This window comes from Aptenodytes forsteri, unplaced genomic scaffold (genome assembly GCF_000699145.1).
Source record: "Aptenodytes forsteri isolate BGI_AS27 unplaced genomic scaffold, ASM69914v1 Scaffold69, whole genome shotgun sequence".
NCBI lineage: Eukaryota > Metazoa > Chordata > Aves > Sphenisciformes > Spheniscidae > Aptenodytes > Aptenodytes forsteri.
This window is the reverse complement of record NW_008795885.1, coordinates 947850-970501: the sequence shown is the minus strand read 5'-3', so window position 1 is coordinate 970501 and position 22652 is coordinate 947850. Positions and strand designations below refer to the sequence as shown.

General features: G+C 37.3%; 1 protein-coding gene across 1 annotated transcript in view; it reads left to right on the top strand.

The window, feature by feature from the left end:
- ZNF608 (zinc finger protein 608) overlaps positions 1 to 22652 on the top strand; it is an 81897-nt gene that overhangs the window by 21721 nt on the left and 37524 nt on the right. The window contains exon 2 of the mRNA XM_009284162.2: positions 14659 to 14914. Within this exon, the coding sequence (XP_009282437.1) occupies positions 14659 to 14914 (256 nt within the window). The remainder of the gene's footprint in view (positions 1 to 14658; positions 14915 to 22652) is intronic.

Sequence of the window (22652 nt, the reverse complement as noted above, 5' to 3'; positions counted from 1 at the left end):
GGGGGGGGGGGAGGGGAGCTATCCCCATTTTATAGTCAGTGAAATTGAGATGGTGAGATCATAGAGTTATTGAAAATTGCCAATATATTTCTATACTGAACAGACCCATCAAAAGTGGCTTTTAGAGCCTTAATTCAGACCAAAAGAAATGTGTGTGTGATCTCAACATTCCTAGGTTTTAGAACCACAAAGCAAATTGTTTGCATTATGGCATGGAAATTAGCTGTACTATGCCATAAGCACTGACTGTATCCATTCCTACATTATCATCAGACTCTAACATGATTTCAGAATGTGAAATAATATTCACTTGTTTGGGGGCAGAACAACAGATACTGTGTTCTTTCTATGGAGCAGTAAACAAATAGTCCTCGGAATTCAAGTGCCGTGACACTAATTTTAATAAAACGCATGGTGATTTCCTTTTAATTATAAACAATATTGAAAGCAAGCAGTCAGTCTTCAGTAGATACTTAAGCTGACCCACTATCGGGTTGCTTAAATACCTGTTTCTTTGCTGTGTAAGAGTGAAGAATTTTCTATATCATGCCTATCGAGATCAAAGAAGCTTGTGTTTATCTGATTCTTTTTGCCATTTTTTCTCTATAGAAAAGCTAGGTTGCAGTGTAAGAATGTGTATGAAGTTCTTTGCTTATATTCAAAGATCCACCAACTCTGTCTCTGTATCTCGGATGCCTGTGTATGCTTTTTCCAATGTTTTGTGTGTGTATGCACGCGCGCACCTTTTCTTCTTTCTCTATCCTCAACACACAAGTGGTGCATCTTCAGGTATGGTTGAGCCAGTCTTTTCTGCTTGGCCATTAGTCATATTGATTCTCTGGTGATAAAGGAAGCTTTGCTTTCAGTGCAGTTTTAACAGTACAGTATCAGGGCCTGTCACATAAACATTGTTGACATCAAAAAGACTTTGCAAAAACGTGTAATTTTGCAAAAATACAAACTGAGTTGTATTTCACCTTTTGTATTTCAGATACAAAAAGGAAAACTGACTAGGTTGGTTTCAGTGTCCAAAAGGAGTGAAATTCCAGAAGCAAATAAAAACAATGACAAGAAAATTTAACTTCTTCCTCTTTCAGTTACCTAAAATGCTAGTAATAATACAAGCAAGGTAGCTTCATTTTTAATCTGTCAGTCTCCCTTTAATGTAATTTAGCATTGATACCGTTTTCTAAGTTTTCAGATGGAGTAGCTCCCTCAAAATTGAAAAATAAGTATGCCATTAATTTCAGTATCTGAGAGTAGTGGTTTTAACTACTTTGTTTGCAAGCAGGCTTTGAACTAAAATACTGTTTACATGTTGAGAACTGTTGTCAACCAGTGCGCTTTTTATGTTTTATTGTAGTATAGTATTTGCTTTAACCCGTTTAAGAATTAGTCCAATAAGAAGGAAAGGAAAGGTAGCAGAGGTGTAATAAACACTGGTTTAATTTTTACAGCACAGTACATTATAGAACTATAAAATTGTGTGATTAGCTAAGTCATTAACACTGTCTTAAAGCAAATAAGTGTTTAGAGCTTGACAGACTTAGTGCTAAAAACCTTTCTAACAGTGAATTTAAAAAGTAACCCGTCTTGCTTGGAATAAAGATTCTGCTGTTGTGCATCATCAGGAGCTCTGTATTAGGGCTGTCATCCAATTATTATATTCTAATGCATTCCCTGTTTTACAGCACTCATATCTATATCATTTTGGTACTTCCTTGAGAACTGTGCCATGTAGAACCTGCAGAGCATTTGTACAGGATCACCACCAAAAATTAGTTAATTGAGTTAAGTCTTGCCCTCTGCTTTATGGGAGGGTTTCTTTTCACTTGTTGTTTTATTCTGTATTTATTGGTAGTGAGTTAGGAGGCATAGTAAGAGCCAATCTAAGAGTCATTCTAGTCAGTTAAAGTCTCCACTTTTCTAACAGGATCCCATTGATCCAGGTGCTATGTTGTTTATGCTCCTAAATCAAAATTTTCAATTATGATTTAAGAGATCTCTAATTGCCTGGTATGAGACATCTCAAAAGTCCCAGATTTTTGTACACAGACTGCTCAGTCCTTTCTGAAAATGATGTCTTTAACTTGGAAATTTAGAAAATCTCGACCGTGTTTTGAATACAATCTAAAAATAGATAAACAGTCTTTCTTTTTAATTTGCTAGATACTGGGAGGCCACTCCTGTCAAACTTAACTCATGTCACTTGGCGCATTAAGTCCAACATTTGGTATTAGTTTGTATTAGTTCATTCAAATTTGAAAACAATGTTAGAGAACATTTGGAAGACAAATTTCCTGTTCCAGCCAGCTGAACAAAGCCATGGCCTCTTAATAAATTTAACTTCTTTTCAATCCAAAATTCTTTTTTCTTCCCCCCTCCCCCCCCATCAGCTGCACAATGGTTGAATCACTTTCTTGTTTTATGATGCACTTACGAAGTTACTGCTCTGGAAGACACCTGCCTGATAAATGTTTTCCCAGGTTAGCTTTTGAGCAATTGAATTGCAAAATCACTAGTCCCCATAGAATGACAGGAAGAGAGAACACACTGAAATTAAAAACCTGAGATGTTTTAGGGTGGCTCTCATAGCATGGTGTCCTTTTTGGACATGTGAGAGAAACACATCCTTTTTTGGATATATATCAGAGAGAATCTTTCCTTTTAAAACAGTGGATATATTCCCAAAACATGTCTAGGATAAGACAAAAAATAGTTCTAAAATTTTGTCAGATGTTAAGCTTCAAGTGATAGATCTTTAAGGACCTGGTGTGTTCCAGGCATTGCTTTCGCTGTGGGAAAATAAAGCGCAAAGCGGGCAAAGGACTTACACACAGTATTAAGCTATCAAGCATCAGTGTGAGTTTAAGATGTTGCATGTCAAAACAGTGGATATATTCCCAAAACATGTCTAGGATAAGACAAAAAATAGTTCTAAAATTTTGTCAGATGTTAAGCTTCAAGTGATAGATCTTTAAGGACCTGGTGTGTTCCAGGCATTGCTTTCGCTGTGGGAAAATAAAGCGAAAAGCGGGCAAAGGACTTACACACAGTATTAAGCTATCAAGCATCAGTGTGAGTTTAAGATTGCATGTCTCTGCCAGCAGTTGCCATCTCTGTGGCTGTGCTGGCAGAATGATTGTGTGAGAGTTGTCTGTCCCCTTCGGTGCTAAGTGTACACTTAGCCTGTGGTTCCATCTCTGCAGAAACCGATTTCAAACTGAGCTGTCACTGTCACACTTTCCCATGGACCCTGGATGACTAACTGGCATGTCAAGAGGAATCCCACCAGAAGTGTGAGACAAGTCGTTTGATTTTTTTTTTTGGCTAGGTATGAGTTGTCCACCTGTTCAGCTGTGGGAACACAAGGACCGATACAAGACTGTACCCGTAGTTAAAATTGCTATTACACGTGTCCCTGAAGCAGTAAAGCTGTGGAAGCTAACATTGCCATGGTTACCTGAGCAAACAATCTGGGACTGACATCTCTTTGCTCCAGCTGTTTACTAAAAGGGCAGTTCTACAATATGAATCTGCTGCTTGAAACGCTTCCTGCCTGTGTGTTGTTCCATGTGTGATTATGACCCTCTTAGCTGTGTCAATTTGACTAACAATATGCCATCCTCCAGTGGGATATGTATGTGTAATATTCCAGGTAAAAACAAGTGAAGGGAATGAGTGTCTGGAAGACCACAGCAAAGTGGGAACTTTCAAAACTGGCTCATCTGACAAAGGGTATGTATTCTCGAGTGGTGCCTAAAGGTGTAATTGTCACATTACTAGCTCTGGGGCAGCAGAGACAGTCTAAAAGGTTCCTGTTTCTTGCCCCCTCTTTGCTCAGAGGTTAATTGCTGGCAGTACCTGAAATAGCTTATATAAAGGTAGCTCTGGAAAGTCCCCACAAACTACATTCTCTCTTCCAGCTTGCATACCCTTAAATACGGTATTGGTAGAATTGAACGCAGGTTGTTTGCAGCCATGCTGTAAGGCATCTCTCTATTTTTAGACCCTTGAGTAGAGTCCAAACAGGGTAATTGGTGACTGGACAGTGATTGGGCCAAGCTTAAAGACTGTTCAGTTAATATTGCTGCATTTAAAATGCCAGCAACAGGTTGTTTGAGGTCCATCTCAATAGGCATGTTTACATTTGTACAGAGGAATAACTGCTCCCTGTGGAGGTATATTCTTGTGTTGTTTTCCATTCATTTATATGTAAGAAGAGTAAACCTCTAGTCAGCCACCCTACATAGAAGTCAGTAAGAAAGGCAGAATTGTGCCTTTGAAGACTGAAATGAACCTGAAGATGAGTTGGTAGTATTTCTACTTTAGTTTTTCTAAGTCATTAGCAAGACAGAGTAAATGGATGCCTTGAATGCTGGCTAATTTGATTATAATAGTAAACAGCTCTGGTTTTGAGGGAGAGAAGAGCCATCAAACACTTCTGTGCATGGATGTTCATTTCCAAGTATTGAGTAATGATTGAGGTTGTATAATTGATACATTTGGGAAAGGAATGCATAGAAGTTGTCACCTTTATCCACCAAATAGAGCTTTTGCAGCCTTTCACAACTTCCCATATGTTAATGAAAAACATTTTCTGAGAAATTGGCAGCTTCGTGCTTTGTAGCTGATGCCAGCTTTTTTCATGGACCAGTTCAAGGCAGAGCAAAGGGAAAAATGCCTTGTTTTAGTGCGTGAATTACTCTGACAAGCTTTCACATTGCCCCTCCTCTTATTAATATTCTTTTTGATGTGAGCTTGTAAAACAGAGGATTGGCTGTTAATCTCTGGGATCTCAAGGGCTTTTGGCAGTGGCCCATAATTGATGTGTTCACATGGCTGTTGTCTGACTACTAATGATTAGACAGCAGTGTTATCTCCCAGCTAAATCAGTGTTGCTTATAAATCACACTTGATAAACTGCAGTTTCGTTTCTTCAAAGGATCTGTACATGTCTATATAGTTTGATAGAACTGCCAGAGTAATTTCATTATTTCATGACAGCTTAGATTAGGTTTATTTTTTATTTCAGTTGAGCAAAATATCTTAATTTCTACCAAGTGTACAAAAATGTTTCTTTTTGTTTGTTTGTTTTTCTTATAAGCTCATCGTGCAGTGGATAGAATAGAAAGGATATGTACAATTAGGGCAGAGCAGAGAATAGAAGGTGCAAGTAACTGCGGAATATAACACATGAAAAGTGGAATACTTGGACTACTGATTTCTTTTGCTTTATTTAAACAGGAAGGGAGCTTCATTCGCAGCAGGTGTTGATAACACTGTTACACTATAAAAATAGTCTATGAGACTGTAAGAAAGGAGGAAGTTAAAGGTTAGATTGATGTACTGAAACATGAGGTGTTTCAACAATGGTGTCTGGGATTTTGTGGGTGAAATGGGGTCCTTTGCATGCCTCCATTCTTTCTCAGCAAGACAGGAATGATAAGCCCTTACTGAAACTCTGCAAATGTAAACTTTTGTCTGTGTTTGGGTGCTTAGAGAGCGTGCTAATGAGGATTCCAAGGTACTAAAGCAAAATCAATAGGGAAAAATGTCTTTGAGGTAGGGACATGAGAACAGAGATCTCAAGGTGACCTGCTTCTAGGCCACAGAAAGGACAAGATTTGGCTGTCTGTTCAGTAGCCTGTAATCAGATGATTTGGTGCTGATAGTGTAGATGCTCTCATGAAAGAGAATTAAGAGAACACTAAACCTGGGTTTCTCCTCTCTGCCAAAACTGAATGGCCTCAGAGCTGAGGCAAGTAGGTAAGTAAATTTAGAAAGGTCTTCCCTGCTGACTTCAATTCTTGTATTTGCCTTCATACTGTAAGCTTAATCCTTCAGTCTCATTGTTAAGGATTATCGGACACTTTGCATCAGTACCATGTTCAGTTTAGAAAGAGAAAAAAAAAACCAAAACAAATTGGAGGGAATAGGTATTAGCAGTTTCCTCCTCACAAGGATTATCCTCTTAAAAAGAAAGAGAAAAAGAAAAAACCAAAACAAATTGGAGGGAATAGGTATTAGCAGTTTCCTCCTCACAAGGATTATTTTCCTCTTAAAAATCTTCACTGTACATGTATTATTTTCAGAATTTTTTTCGAGCTCTTGAAAAATTATTTGAAATGCTGTTTACTTTTCAGCCTGGTAAAACAAACACTACAGTCCAAATTCTGCCCATAGTTATGCTTCAGTGGACTACTCTGGATTTACACCAGAGTAAAGGTGTACACCAGTTGAGAGAAAAAAAAAACCCTTATAATAAATTGGCTTTCCCTAAGATATTGTAAATACCTCAAACTGCATTTGAGAATAAAGATTTTATTTTTATTAGTAACTGTAGATATTTAACAGCAGGTAGTTGCAGGGATAGCTAAATAATAATGCTTCAGCTCTTTTTTCAGTTGAAGTATCACAGCGAAAAGGAAAACTGAAAGGTCATTTTAGAAGTGTTTCCTTTAGTGACTTGCTAAATAATCATGAATGTGTATGTCCCATTCTTAAAAGTAATAATACTGTCTTGTTCTTTAAATAAAATTGGGACACGGTATCATACTCTTGGTAGTGTTTGTAGCTAATACCATGAAGTTGATCTAAGAAATACGGAGAAAAACTAACTGATACAGGATCCTACACCCATATTGAAAAGCGCAAGTGGGAGACCTAGGGCAATAATACAGGAATATATTAACCAAAGATCCACGTGTCTTGCCTAAGAAGCCTAAGGGCTAGCTAAATTAAAAATTTTGGGGTCTGTAGACACTGATAAATATAGGGCCATGAAGTCAAATGATGAATTTTCAGAACATACTAAAAAATGTTATCCATAAGAATATAGTTAGGCAACTAAAAGTTTTTGGTATACATGGACCATCAAGGAAGCTCAGTTCTGTTTCTGAGGATTATAGAGGTTCTTTGACAAGCTTTTCGAAGAGAAATTAATAGTTTAGTTGATTTTTTGCAAGAAAAATTTATTGAGTTGAGGAAGCAACAGCCTGAATCATAATGTACGCAACTTTGCACTCGCAAGGTAGAGTAGTGGGCAAATGGGTAGAAGGCAACAAAACCCTTTGTGATAGGCCATTGACATGCAGAAAGTCGAAGAGGTGCAAAGAAGGCATTTCTCTTCTGAGTCTTGTTTGCCACTGGATTATACATTGCAGATTCCTGGAAAAACTCCCAAAGTTATATTGATACTTTATGTGCCTTGCACTCCAGAATGGCTGAAAAGGCAGCTATTCCACCAGACTGCAGTCACATCATTGACTAATTGAAACTATCTTTTGGTAATGGAGAACTTCTGCTGCGGGGTCATAGGGTTGTGGCATGATTTGCTTGGACATTGAGAATGAAAACTTGAAATGTAACAGTTAAATGCATTCAGTCATGATGCAATTAAATTATCCATTATCTTCCTATATACAATTAAGAGTGGGAAAATTTTCCTTGGTCAACTGGTGTCTTGATATGTCATAGAGCACCCATAGCTTCATTCCCGGGTCAAAGTCTCACACCTGTTAGAAATAAACATTGGCAACTTCAGGGTACTGTTTATTAATAATGCTGTGAGATTTCCATAAGCAAATACCTTTATCTTTTTTCAGGCTCAGAACCCTGAAAGGTTGAGTGTAGCAGAAACTTGGGAAGAAAAAGAGGTCATTGTCATCTTTAAAATGAAAAACTTTTTTGTTTAAAATGAAAAGCTTCTAAAGGGTCACAGAACTCAATAAAGCAGTACCTAACCCTTACCAGCAAATGGCTGTGCCTCGATTTTTACCATATTCAGTCGCATGACATCATCTGATACTGGAGATCATCTTATGTACATTCTGTCTAAACCCAAACAGATCAGAGAAATACAGAAAATTTCCTTTCTTGACTGTGGAATACAGTGTATCTCTCTAGACAGGATAGGTATCTTGAGCGAATTTCAGTGCTTGTTTATTCTGTGTTAAAGCTTAGCAAAGCACCCAGGCTGACTGAAGAAAAGTTTGGAAGTGCAGACTGAAGAGCTGACCAGGAGAAATAAAGTTTCAATGGAGAAAGGTGTTTTAGAGACCTGTGGACAAAATTATCTCAATGAATATGATTTTCTTGGGCTGAAAGAGGAGAAATGTCTTTAACTAGAAATTTGCAGGTGGTAATCTGGGCATCCTCCCAGGACTCTGCCAAACATTAGAGCTGACATACAGTCTTTCACAGATGCAGCCTTTGGCAGAAGGATATCGCTGGCAGCTGTCAAATGCTAATCTTTCCCACAGTAAAACGGGTGAATGGCTTTGGGAAATCCCAAGCATCTGAGCTAGAATAGAAGATACAAGAGAGGACAAGGAATTTTCCGTGCCTGTTGTTTAGCACCATTGTTTCTGCATTAGACCCTACTCAAAGCTTTGAGTTTTCATCATGGTCTTCATTGTATATTAATGCTATCCTAAAAAAAAATTAGTATTATTGTGTCTGTGGAGGTGCTGTAGATACAGTCACATAATGTCTGAGGAGGTCTGGAGGTCTGCGTGTAGAAAGAATATGTAACTGTCAAAAGATTGTGAGTTTGCAGAACTGTGTGTGCTGGTTCAGCAGCTGATTGGAGCGGCATAGAAGATCTTGAATACAAGGGGGAATTTTTTCCTTGTTCCTTGTAGTAAAAGATGAGTAGCATAGTAAGAGTTTTAAGTGGCTTTTTTTGCTTAAGAACAAATATTCAGAATATTGAAGTTATTCCAGATGTGAGTGATTCGCTGATTTACTGAAAAAAAAAGTGTCAGTTTCAGTTAGTGTGTCTTTTTGCTTGCTTTTTTTTTTTTGCTTTCTTTTTTTTTTTTTTTTTCCTTCAACTACTCAGTTGATTGAAGTGGAGAAATTAATTTTAAGAGTAGGAAATACTTGGAATCTCCAAGTAGATGCTACTTGTGTTACTCAGTTCAACACAATTACATACCAGCTTTCTCGTCCATACTACAGTATTTGTATAGCATAAGCATATTTTTTTATTATTCTGGAACACAAGTTTTAAAGTCTAAAATTTGGATGAAATTTAGGCAGTCTGAATAGCCTTCATCCTTCTTTTATATTCAAGCTCTTGTGATTCTCAACTAAGTTGACCAAAATAAGTAACTTCGTTAGTACCTCTAACTTTCCTGTATTTTGAATGTAAGGCTTGTAATAGATGTGTTTGTCTGGTGACCAAAATTATTTTCTACATCCATGTCTTGTAGTATTTCTTTCCTATTTTCTAAGCACATCCTTCATGGCACTGACCTTTTCTTCCAACAATTTGATGTAGAATGTTTGCCAAAAATGCCTTTATTAGATAATAGGCATGGGTTTTAATAAATAAAATATCTCTAGGTAATGACCCATATTTCAAGGTATAATTAAATCCTTCTCATCTCAAAATTAATACTAGTTTATTTAAGAAAACAAAACATCAATTCTGTTAAGTATGGTGTCAAAATGCTTCTGAGCGGCCTCTTCTTTGAATTTAGATGCAAGAAATACTGAATTGAGATTAAAATGAGATTTTTTCAGATGAAATGGAGATTATTCATAGGGGTAATTTCTGTTACCTGGTAGAATATGAAGGAATAGCTTTAGTTTTTAGGTGTGTAAATTCTTTGTGGGGCAAGGTTAGTAGCAAGAAGAGATTTAAAGAACAATCAGATGTCTAGAAAGGCAGACACACTCCTGAGCACACAAACATTTTTTCCATGTCACATTCTCCCACATTTGTTTTCTTCCAAAGTAGTTTCATTGATTTCATTAGACTTGCTTCTGATTTATAACACTGTGAATGAGATTAGAATGAGGTCTTCTGGGGTCACTGTTGCTTTAGAAAATTAAGGTAGGGGCAAGCATACTTTATATAAAAACAAGGTAATCTCCCTTTCACCTTAAAATCTAGAGAAAGCAGTTTGGAGGAAGCAAATCTTCCATATAGGGCTGAAATCCTTTATTTCCTGTTTTGCATTTCAGCCATAGTGATTCTGTGAAGTACTAATTCATAATGCTAAAGAACTTGTCAATGTCATTTTCAAGCTTGGAGGTTTCTTATTCCTTTCAGTCTTTACGTTGGTGTCTTTTTTAAGGAAGGATTTAGTTTTGCAAAGGGTCAGGCTTTGTTTTTTAGGTATATCCCATAATAGGATTTGGATCTTCTTTCCACATTCTTTCTACTAGTGCAGACATTCCCACTGGGAATGCTTACAGTAGATTTTGTCTCAAATTAAAAAGCAGTGCTTTCTTGGAAGGACTTATCCTGAGCCTTAAACCTGCTCCTCTGCCTTTCTCCAGGCTATATATTGGTAGATGGATTAAATGGCTTTTGGTGTACATTTCAAAATCACCTGGTGGGTGACACTGCAGTAGTGTATGACCCCGTTTGGTCTTAGATTGGTAGACTATGTCATCATTGAGATATATCTTCAGCGATATACCTTCATTAATGAGGTAGAACTACACATACATTCATAGTTATACATGTGATAGCACACTTCAATGGGTCACATCACGTGGCCTGGCTGCATGGCAGCTATTTTCTAGTTTGCATTTTGTGATTTATGACAGAAAAATTTCACACTTAAGATACACACCCTCTGAAAGTTTTCAAAGTTGAAATGAATGAAATACATAGATACAGAATACTTCCACTTGATAATATGATCAAAAGTTATCCGTTTAAATCTCTGTGAAAAGTGATTTTACTTTGAATACTACTGTAAATCCGCTTCTGTCAGATTAGTACCATGTCAAATAGGGCCATAGGTGTTCCTGGTGTCTCGCTCTTCTTTTATTCAGGTGAGTTTTCCACAGGAGTACATGAGATACCCTGTCCCATAAAGACTTAAAATTCTCCCATTCCTGCAGAAATGGGAATATGATATGGCTGATTGCAATAGCATGATGTTGGACACTTTCTGATCTGGGAAGTCCCCCCAAATCTGTGTACCTTCTTCTGTGAGTTCAGCATTACCCACTGGAATCTCTCCTGGTTGTCAGGAAATTGTGTACAAAGGACACAAAATGTTAATTTTCAGACATAATTTTCGAAGTTTACACTGCATCAGGAAGATGAGTTTTGATGAGCAGAACTTAATTCCAGCATGTAAAGTGCCTGAGTAACTGAAGGAGAACCCTGTTAGAAAGTCTTGCCTATTTCTAGTTAGGATGACATTTCCTCTTTCTTCCATACCCTCTTCCTCATCTGACTAATGTTGTGCAGCCACCAAAATACTTTTTTTTGTCATGTTCAGATAGAGGAGCTCTCCATGGAGCACTGACTACATTGCTTGGCAGGTATTCTTCATTTTCTGTGAGCTTTCTACTACTAAGAGCCATAGCTCTCTGATACAATCAAACACTTGGCAGTGGAAAGCTGCCATGAATAACACTCCAGCTTTGTAGCCTTTGTCACTAATCAGCTCTCAAAAGCTCTTGGAATTAGGTGAATGAAGAAAATATTGCTTGAATATTTCTGTCTTTTTTTGAGCCCTTTGATTATGTGTATAAAGAGAGCATCTATGTAAATAACCTTCCTCAGATTCAGATTTTCATTCTCGTATTGGAATCTCTCGTGTGATAAACAGCAAGGCTACTGCTCAGTATGCGCCAACACCTGGGAATAATCATGCAAAAATAACAGTGAGAAACTGCAGAGCATCTGTTCTTGACATTAACTTTCCTCAGTTTGACAGACTGCCACCACCAGATGTTAGTCTTATGTGCCTTTTTTCCACTGGAGATGGCGGCCTTCCTGCCTCTCTCTTTGCCTTTAATAGCTTACATCAGTGCCCTTTGGAGAATTCATGAAAACAATTGTGTCACCACAATGATTGCTGAGAACCACCACTTTACTGTGCTGATGTTAAGATTATCAGACAAGATGGGATAATTTTAAAACATTGAGAACTGGAGCGATATTTAAGCTCAGCATATTTTTTTCTTATGAGTAAGGTCATATTTGTGCAATGAACATGAACCTCAGGGACAGTAAATGTCCACTTAATTCTCGACCAAAGGCTTAGTGTTTTAATTCACAGAGCAACAGCCCCTTTTACTGCACTAGCAACTCTTTGGCCTTGTCCTGTGTGTGTTTCTAGTGGAAAACATGAACATTTATTAGCAGGTATAAATAAACCAGAACTGAGTACAAATATTTGTAACAAAGAACTTAGTAGGGTACACTGTCAGATCCCTGCTTTCTTCAGCTCCCCCTCACTGTTTATAATACTTGGAAAATGGAAGACACATCTGCCAATTTAGTCTACATTCATTTAAAACATTGGTTAGTTTAGTATGATAATAGCAAACATTTTGTTTTTTCTCTGGCTTTGTGATGAGTATGTTTTATGGAAGAGTGATGTTGCATGTGTAGTAGGAGGTTTTGCACAGCTTTACAAAACACCATGTAAACTATCAAACAGGCCATTCATCAGCATTTCTTCATTTTATAAAGGGATGTGGCTTAGCTTTTCTTAAGCACTGGCCGCCATTTACCTGCCAGTTAGTGATCCTGGTTCTCTTCTGGCTTGAAGTAAGATACGTTAAGAACTCCTTTAAATTATGCCTGAGGTACACATTGACCCTGTTTCATTGACAGAGCCCCATTACACAGCCAGTGCCAAGGAGCGGGGCTCTGTGCCATCAAACTGTCTGCCTCCACTTGGCATCAGACAGACAGAATCTGTATAGCATAGAATCAGTGTCCCCCCGTACTAGGCATACACGGTTATGGTTTTATGTTATGCTTACTATTAGACATTGCAAGTAACAGCTGCTGTTGGGGGTCAGTTGGTACTTGACTTGCCTGTGTGCATTCAAGTCTGCTCTGCAAAGCATTCTTGCCTGTGCTTTAAGTCTGCAATTGCGATGGCATAGAGAAGAATAAAGATATCATTGCTGGACTGCATTGTTTTTATGCCACAGGAACTCTGCTTTACTCAGTAGAGTTTTGCTGGTATTAGCAGGTTTTTACTCCTAAAGGATGCTTTTAGTATCCATGTTTTGCTTTGATTTTTTTTTTTTTTTACTTTGTTCTCTCTAGTCTGAAGATTATTTTAGTCCTAAATAAAAAGAACCCCCCAAAATGAGGAAGAGTTTGGAGAAGAATGTGGTTATAGGTCCCTCCTCTTTCCTCCCTAGTTCTAGTGTAATTGAGATCAGAATCCAGGCTGGTCATACAAAGATCATACAAAACATTTTTGTTAAATATTTAGCACACTTAAGGCTTGTGTGCACAATTAAAAGTGTTGGCTCTCAGTTTGTACATATGAATAGTGCTCAAAGCAAAATAATTGTTACAAAGGCTAATTGTAACAATTGTTACAATTTTTAAAAAGGTCTTTTAAATTTCAGATTTCCATTTTACTTTCTCTTTATGAAAAGTGGCCATGTGATGAAGTGAGCTGATCTGTAATACAAAGGATATATAATTCAAGGATAATACTCTTTAGTCCTTTCTTCTCTTTGTATTGCCATTTGCCAGCTTGGCTTTTAAAGAAAGCAAAATTAACTTTGACCTACATTAAGATACATTTGAATGAAACCTAGATGACAACGTACAGTGAGTCATTATGTTTTCTGTTGAGTCTTCGTACGGGGTCCAAAATTAAAAACAGCATAGATATAAAAGACATCTGATCATCTATTTGAAAGCAGCTAGAAAGCAGCCATTTCTAAAAAAAATCATTGGATTGAAGAATGATTTCTTGGTGTGATACCTATGATCCAGTGGGCCAAATAAGCATGAATTGTAGGTGGCATAGCTATTTGAGTGGGCACACTCATATCCTCATTTAGCTATCTTTTATGTGACAAAGGACCTTATGGCCACAGTAAAATACTGAGAACCCTCAGGCCAAATCTGTATACAGAAAATCTGCTACTGGGTGTATTGGAAGTCATATGGGAAAGATAACTTCTTCAGTTCATATATAGATATTGTCTCTGTGTGAATTGTCTGTGTACAGACTGTCTGGCGAGTTGTATTCTTTCAAATATGCATTTTCTAAACCCTGAGAAATTAGGTGGTTTGGATAGATTCTTGTAAAAGTCCTCATCTGTTATTTCAAGTAGAAAGATGTGAATGTTATCTGTAAGCTGTTAGGTGGGTGATCCTAATGTATTTTAAATGGTTGGATGACAAGAGATTATATTTGATGCCATATGGATATTAGAATTGTTCCAAGTACTAATTTCTCTATGATGCACATGAAAAAATGGCATTGATATGTCTTTGTACTGTCTTTATAAATGTTTTTCTTTAAATAGAAAATGAAGTTCCCAGTTTGCAAAATTAATTTCCACCCACAAATCAGTCTCTGTCAGCACCAAGAAAAAAGTGGCTTTAATCCTTGTTTTTAAAATTTATTATTTCATACTAGCAGTCTATGACAACAGGGAATAGTCTTGTAGAAACTCAGCAATTTGCCTTGTTTAGCGTGATAGATATTTTTGTACTTAATTTTTCATGTGCAGCATTTGGGCTGATGTCAAAAAAATTAAACTCATAAGACTGAAATTACCCGTGATACACCAAATCCCTGCATACACAAATGCAGTCTCAGCAAACTGGGCTTTCTTTTTTTTTTTTTTTTTTTATTTTATCTTCTTTTTTAAATCTCTCAGCACCATTATAGTAAGTTTGTCTGTTGTTTTCAGGTTGATCCCCTGTTTACAGTGCCTGCACCTCCACCTCCGATTTCCAGCAGTATCACACCTCAGATTCTGCCTTCCTACTTTTCCCCATCTTCATCCAATATTGCAGCACCAGTCGAGCAACTTTTGGTACGGACTCGTTCAGTGGGTGTAAATACTTGCGAGGTTGGAGTAGTAACAGAACCCGAATGCCTTGGACCCTGTGAGCCTGGGACCAGCGTGAACTTGGAAGGAATTGTGTGGCATGAAACTGAAGAAGGTAAATTGTTTTTTCCATTAGGTTTGTCTGTGAGATATGTTAACGAGGAGGAGACTTCGCTGTATCTGCCTGGGTGCCAACTAAGGACTTGCTAGTCTGTTGGGACACCATTATGTACAATGGCAGTCACAGCTTTATAGCTCAGCTAGTGAGTTTTTTTTTTAAAAACAAATGGCAGGTTTTTTATTATTTAAGCAACTGTATTTTCCAAATGACCTACCATGTAACCCCAGTTAACAATAGAATTGTTTCCTATTGCTATAGTGAGGAAAGCATATGAAGAAATAGCTAATAGAATAGCATAAATGCACTATTTAACTGTACATCATGAGGGGGATATATGTGATGGGAGTGGATATGTGAATAGTTTATATGAAAACTTAGGTGAATATTTTGGAATTCAGAAACTATGATAAAAAAACGCCACCAATACATAACAATAGAAGCCCCAGAGACCCCGCAGAAATTGAATGTGATGTGATTATTTTTTGCATTTTGGTTATTTGAAACATGCTTTAAGAGGAAAGCATTCTTGCTTGAAGAGAAGTGTTCCATCTGGTGAAGAAGTGCTATCTAAACCAGAATGATTTCTTTAATATCCTTTGAAGGCATTTGGCCAAGTAGGAGTGCTGGAGAGCTTTGGGGAATACTAAACGTTGATTTGCTATGATTTAGAACAAAGTAAGTAGGAAAAGGATTATGCTATGATATGCAGATTTTTCCATTTTGGTTTTCAAAAGCTCGTTATTAAAATACCATCTTTCTCCTGTTAATGCTAAAAATACTGCATGTGTACATTAAACTTCTGCAATTTTTGGTTTAATAATAGTGGATTTCTCCAGTTATAGCTGCTTGAGAGTCTTCCTGTGATTGTTCTTATGTTTGCTTTGAGGATTATGTAATTTTTAGTGATCTATCTCCCTCAACAAGGGGAGTGAAAACAAGATTATTTACAAAACAATATAATGAAAGAATACAGCAGTGCATTGCTTTGTGATAAATCCCGACATCGTTCAGACATACGCACAACGGCATTTAGTCCTTTGCAGTGATATATAAGACCTCACCAAAGTGCTCTACACTGTCCTCTCAAAAATCAATAGAGAGTCAGATTTACTTGCTTTTATATGCTTTCATCCATCCATCTTTCTCCCTGTGTATGTCTACAGCAGATTCATAAGGTAGATTGATCCTTTTAGATTGTTTTTAAAGCACAGTATAAATTCTGTTTTAAAATATCCCTGCAGAGATGACTGCCCTTAGCAGCTCCAATCTTCCTTGACTGGCCTGTATTAACCAGAGTTGGAATGTGTGGGCGTTAACTGTGTTGACATGAAAGAGCAGTAGCTGTTAATAGTGTTATTCTTGCTGAATAAACTAAACTTCTGACCCTCACTGAATTTAAGAAGCCTGCCTTGTTAAAGGTTTGGCACCAGAAATGAAGTATTAAAAAAAGTGCATTCTGGTCAGAATGACATTCCATTTACCAATTTCTCAGCACTCTACTGGTTTAAAAACTCTTGTTAGTTAATAGAAATTAACTCCTTTAACCTTTTCCCAGGTTGTCTAAAACAATTTTCTGAAACAACTCAAGAGATCAATGACAGCATGTTTGAGTGAAATGGTTTTGAAAGTGCCTGTTTTCACAGCTTTACAAATACTGTTTGACGACACTACAGCTATGAGTGACTACAATAATAGATAAAATGGGATTCTAAAATACTCTAGGTAAATAGCTAGAATGTAGATTAAGAGACTGAAGATAACTGATATGATTTCATATTGTATGGTTTGTACTGTGCTCTTTGTGTTTTACTGTTTCAGACCCTGCTGACTGAAGAAAATAACATAAATTTTACTCTGTTTTTCCCAGTGTTCACAATCAACAGTATTATGAAAAATGAGTTCCTAATGATCATTTTTGCATTTTAATTAAGTTTTGACATTTGGGGCACACATATATGTATATATTTAGCTGTTTTCAAATTTTCTCACATGTTCATGAAAGCAGCTATATAGCAGCTTGCATGAAGCCATTTCTGCCAAATTTTAGAAAACGGTGCAGATGAAAACACGGTGCAGATGGGTCTTCTATTTATCTTTAACGGAAGATTATCAGATACTCATTTTCTCCAGTTACGATTTTGACTTTAATTAGGCCAGAACATGACCTTTCCTAAATTGGTGTAAATCCAGAATACTCTGAAATCTTTGTAATTGGTGACATCTAAAACCATCTTGATGTTCATAATGACCAACTGAAATACAAATTTCTTTTGTGATGCCCATATGTTTCTTTGATATTCACTCCCTTCACTGCTTTCCAAAACCTAATAAAAACACACATGCAAACTGACATCTATCTAGCTGTCTACATAGCCAATAGCTTTTTAATGTGAAACAATTTTAAGCAGCTAAGGTATGAAAATTGCTGACCTTGGCTTGTGTTTTGAGATATTTGAATTATTTTGTATCTGATTTAGCCACTCTGTAAGATGAGTTGTGAGGTGATTAGAATAGGCTTGTAGGATGTCTGCGTACTCTGTGGCATATGGGAACTATGAACCAAATGTGCTCCTGAGCAGCCTTCGTATGCTGCAGCAACTAGCTGTGGGAATGCAAATACAGAAAGGATGTGGTGATCACAGTTATTATAATAAGAACAGTAGAGTGAGTAGAGAAAGATGAAATCAGATAGTTTATGTAGAACTCATTATTAAGTGTAATATATGTTTTATAGAGGAGAAGGCGTATACTTGAGAATTCATGTTTTGGAGGTTTTTGTTATCTGAAATAACCAGTTTTCTTTTAGGAATGTTAAACAAGTTGTCACATTGTTACATTTGTTTTTCAAGGTCAGAAAAAGGATGATGTTTGGTTTTATTTGTCGTATTTTTAAGATAATCACTCCAAAGTGGGGGGAAAAAAAGCAGCACTGGATTTCAGACAAGACTGTGGCAGATCAAAGAGAGCGTTGTTACTACAGCTCTTTTCATTTATTCCATGCCAATCTATTCAGTTGACTTGAACAGCAGATTTAATAAATCAGACTGTTTTTCCCAGAGTGTTTCAATCTTAAGATGTGTAGAGGGGAGCTGGCATCTGAAGTCTGTCACATTTTATTACAGGGCTTTGTAACTAACCATAGCTGGTTACTCATATAATTGACTGAGACTGCTGGTTATCACGTGGGCACTTCTCAGTTGCGCTACTATGTTGTGTAGTGTTTAATTTATACATACGTAAGCAGGAGGCATTTTCATCTGCATAACTACTTGATAATGTGTCCAAAGTGGTGTTAATGGCTGTAGAAAACAATATTGAGGGAACTAGTTGAGGCTACCCTGTAGTAGTGGAATGAGAAATGGTTATGGGCAAGTCAACCTGAAAGTTGGCAGCTGATGTGAATATTTGACACCAGAAACTACCATCCAGTAACAGTAAAAGTCCTTCACAAAAAGCAGCCTGGTAGTGTTATTGGACTGTATTTTTTTGTTTGGTTGGTTCTTCTGATACTCTGGGAAAGAGCTGCTAAAAGTCTGTATTTCTATTCTGAGAAATAAGGTTTATCTAGAATCAGGTACTTGCTAAATCGTGTAATTATCTTCTGGGAAAACAGTTTTGAGGAGAGCAGTAATTGTTTCTTACTGCCTGGAGGAAATAAAAATGACCCAGAAAAAAGTGAAACCACCAACCAACTTTCTAAATTGCTTAGAGCTTGCTTTTTTGTTTAGTTTCTCACACTCAGTTGCCCTGGGTCATGTCCTGTTTTTGGTTCTGCATCTAGTAGTAGAGTCTGCCTTTACATGTGGGAAGCACTAGTTCTGATGATGTCCTGTTTGCTTGAAAACTGTGTAGGAGACAGCCATCCATCACCTTGCTGCCTTTGTGTGCAGAACAAGCTGTCTGCATGCAGCATTGAGTTCTCGCATTGCTGCACTGACTGACATTCTTCCTCTTTGTGCAGCTTGGGTACAACTTGTTGTTGTTCAGTAACAAATAATGGGGAAATGAGTTGTATTTTTTAAAGTGTCCTCTTAACAGGGTTAGCTTGTTGATTTTTATAACTTGAGACTAGTTGCCAAATGTAAGAAATAGGAATCTGCTGGATCTTAGAAATCTGATGGGATTATCTCCAGGGTATTCCAAATTCATCCTGGTATCAGTTCTGACACTATTTCACAGAAATTTTCAGTAGAAAGGAGAACGCTTAGATGACAAAGAGGCATGCTGGTACTTGTTGTGTATGGGTTTCCCAGCCTGCCACGTTTGCAACTAATATGCATAGATGTTGTTTTGAAAACATAACTTGTTACACAGAGCTGACGTGAATTCCTCCCTGCCTTACTATGTGGTGTTAGTTTCGCAAAAACTATTTTAAAAGAACCGTCTGTTTTAAATGTCTTTGGTTATATATCTGTGTTCGTACATGTGTGTATAAGTACGGGTTTGTATGTGCCTACAGAAATAGAATTAGAAGAATGAGTAGTCGTCTGACTGCCTCTGATTCCCCTTAGCAATTTTTGTGGTTTAACAAACACATTTTCCTACTTTCACAAATACAAAGGCATGATGAAACAATGAAACTTGTAATGTTGAAAGCCATGTCAAATATGTAAGTAAACAAATGCAGAAATTAGAGATTTTTAAAAAATCTGTTTTATCAAAGAATGTTACAATAATTCATAGAAATTCAGCTAAACATGATTAAATCACACTGTTGTCTTGAGCTCAGGCAACATTTATAGAGATAATATCCTTATTAAACCAAAACTTGTAATGTTGAAAGCCATGTCAAATATGTAAGTAAACAAATGCAGAAATTAGAGATTTTTAAAAAATCTGTTTTATCAAAGAATGTTACAATAATTCATAGAAATTCAGCTAAACATGATTAAATCACACTGTTGTCTTGAGCTCAGGCAACATTTATAGAGATAATATCCTTTATTAAACCAAGTGATACAGTTGTAAAAAAAACAGGTAAGTTTTCGGACTGGGTGCATTTATATTCTGTCCTTTCTGTGTGTGTAGACCATTGACTTGCTGGATACAGGAAGCAGTGGTTTGGTATTGTTAACCACCATACTCAGTTCAGAATTGAAAGACAGTGGGTATTTTTATAGGAGAGAAGCATAAAGATATCCATTGCTCAAAAATCAGGCTTTGTTATGTCCATGTTACAGAGAAGCGGTTTGTGGACAAGGTAGTTTTTTTGGCTAGCTACATTAACAGAACACCTAAAACCCAGCTATTCTCTACTGTCATGTGAGTCATCTGCTGACCAGTATAAATGTCAGCCAGTATCAAAATGTCATCTGTTCAAAAAAAGCCTATACACATGTTTATATTTTGAGATGTTATGTTTATTTTTTCATCTTTCTACTGTCTGTGATATCAGACCCAGTAAATCAATGGATTTAAGGAAGCCTGAGATAGGTGATTCTTTATAGACCTCAACTGTCTCATTGTATTATCTCAGGCACTTGGAGTCTGACAGCTAGTACGTGTTATGTAGAAACTTGTAGCAAGGGAGAAATGGGCTATAGCTCACAATGGGTAGCCACAGGCTTGCATAAAAATGTTTGTGGTTTATGGAAGCTCTACCTACTTTACAAAAGGAGTTTGGGAGATTGTACTTTGGGATGTACGCAGACTATCTGAGAAAAGTTTTAGGAGTTTAATGTTACAGGATTCAGACTGTGAGAGGGATTTAGCTGTAGGTACACTGAGGTTTGTTGGGTCTGAGGGGCCTTTTTGATCATCTCAACAGTTTGCCTGACCTTATCAGTGTATACGTTTGTTTAGGGACACAAATTCTGACATTGTCCTGTAACTGGCTTGTGCAGTATTTCTTGCACATTTGTTTGAAATATACGGTGCTGGCCAGTGTTAGAGGCAAGGAGTGGGCTAGATGGACTGCTTCATCAAAGCCAGTATGGAAAAAAATTAATTTTGATATATTTTACTGCTATAACATAAAATGATTGTGCTGCAAGACCCAAAAAGGGCACTGTTTTTGACAGAATCATACAATCATTTAGGTTGGAAAAGAATTCTAAGATCACTGAGTCCAACCGTTAACCTAACACTGCCAAGTCCACCACTAAACGACCGACACCCACCTCACTACAACCTCCTTTCAGGTAGTTGTAGAGAGCGATGAGGTCTCCCCTCAGCCTCCTTTTCTCCAGGCTAAACAACCCCAGTTCCCTCAGCCGCTCCTCATGAGACACTGTCACACACAACCTTTGATTTTGCAATTAGACAACTACTTGTAGTCTATTTGATACTGTTTTCATCTAAAATAAATGAAGCAAATAGTAATTTTAGAGCCAAACCTAGAGCCAAAGCCCTGTGTATCCACAGAAGTCCCTTAAAATGGTTTTAAACCATTGGGACTGGCTCTTATGAACCAAGTGTACATGGTTGAGTTGATGTGGCTTTAATGAGTTGCCATGAATCAGCTGGGCTACGATAACCAAACCTTTGCAGGCTCTTTGTTCACAGCAAACAGTAGATAAATCATGCCAGTATAAACCTTCTCAGTGAAGGGGAAATGCAAAATAGGTTGTGGATATTCCCTGCTGGCAGAGCTATATGTCAGATGGGAGATATTTTGACCTCATTGAGTTTAATTCTGATTCTTTTACAAAGCACTCCTTTTTCCAGAAATGTTCAATTAGTCATTCATTTAAACAGTAATTTAAGTTTAAAGCTCTTTGTCTAGGTGATGGAAAGCATCACAGGTTAGTGAAGATCTGTAACAGGGAAAAAAAAAAGAAAAAGAAAAAAATGAGGTGAAAACAGAACCACTGCTAATTTCCAGGCTTTCTTAATGCAGCAGAGAAGTCAAGCTAGTTCATCACCTCCTCCATTCCTTCCCAACAGTTGCTTCAGAAGATTTTTTGAAGACTGCAGACCACCACTGGAAGAAAAGCACTTAGGAAATTTGTGTAAAGATGCTGTTAAATGTTAAATTTGGTATTTAAATGCCAGTGTTCCTTCTTGAACACATACACACCTCAGGGTCTAACTAGTGCTAATCCTACAACTTTGTTTAGAGAGACTGTACATCTCTATTGCATGGAGGGATGTGTGATTTGTTTACTGCCTAGTGCTTGTCCTGTTGCTTCACTCTTACGGATACAGATGTAATGCTAAGCAGAGCATAGCCACAGTACAGTTGCAATAACTGACCAAAAATATCCAAAGTGTCTTATTTAGCCAGGGTAGTAATGGCCAGCTTATCTAAAGGGACCGGGAAAATGCCACATTTTACAGCTCAGTGAGAAGACTGGGTGCAACTCTCTTGGTATAACCCAAAGCAGAGAATGAAAAAACTTAACAAATTCCAGACAGTGCTTACCTAAAAAGCTGTATATTGCCAGACTGCTACAGAGGAAGACTCCCTGCGCTGCTTGTACATACATAGAAAATTATCCCTTTTACAAACAAGCATATGGGGGCAGGGAGGGTGCATAGAAAGAAGGAGGAGGATAATTGAGATTGGAAACATTTGCTTGGAGCTATTTGAATGTGAAACTGAGCCTGCTCAAGCAGTGAGGTTATGAACACTGAAGGAGTTGCTTTAAGAAAAGCAACAGTTTTGAGCATTTACTGCTCAAAAGCAAAATCTCAATAGCAGCAGATTGCTTAGAAGTGAGACCGTTCCAGTACAGAATACTTGCAACATGTGGTGTTTGGATTTGTAGATAGCAGGGGGGAGAGATGACTG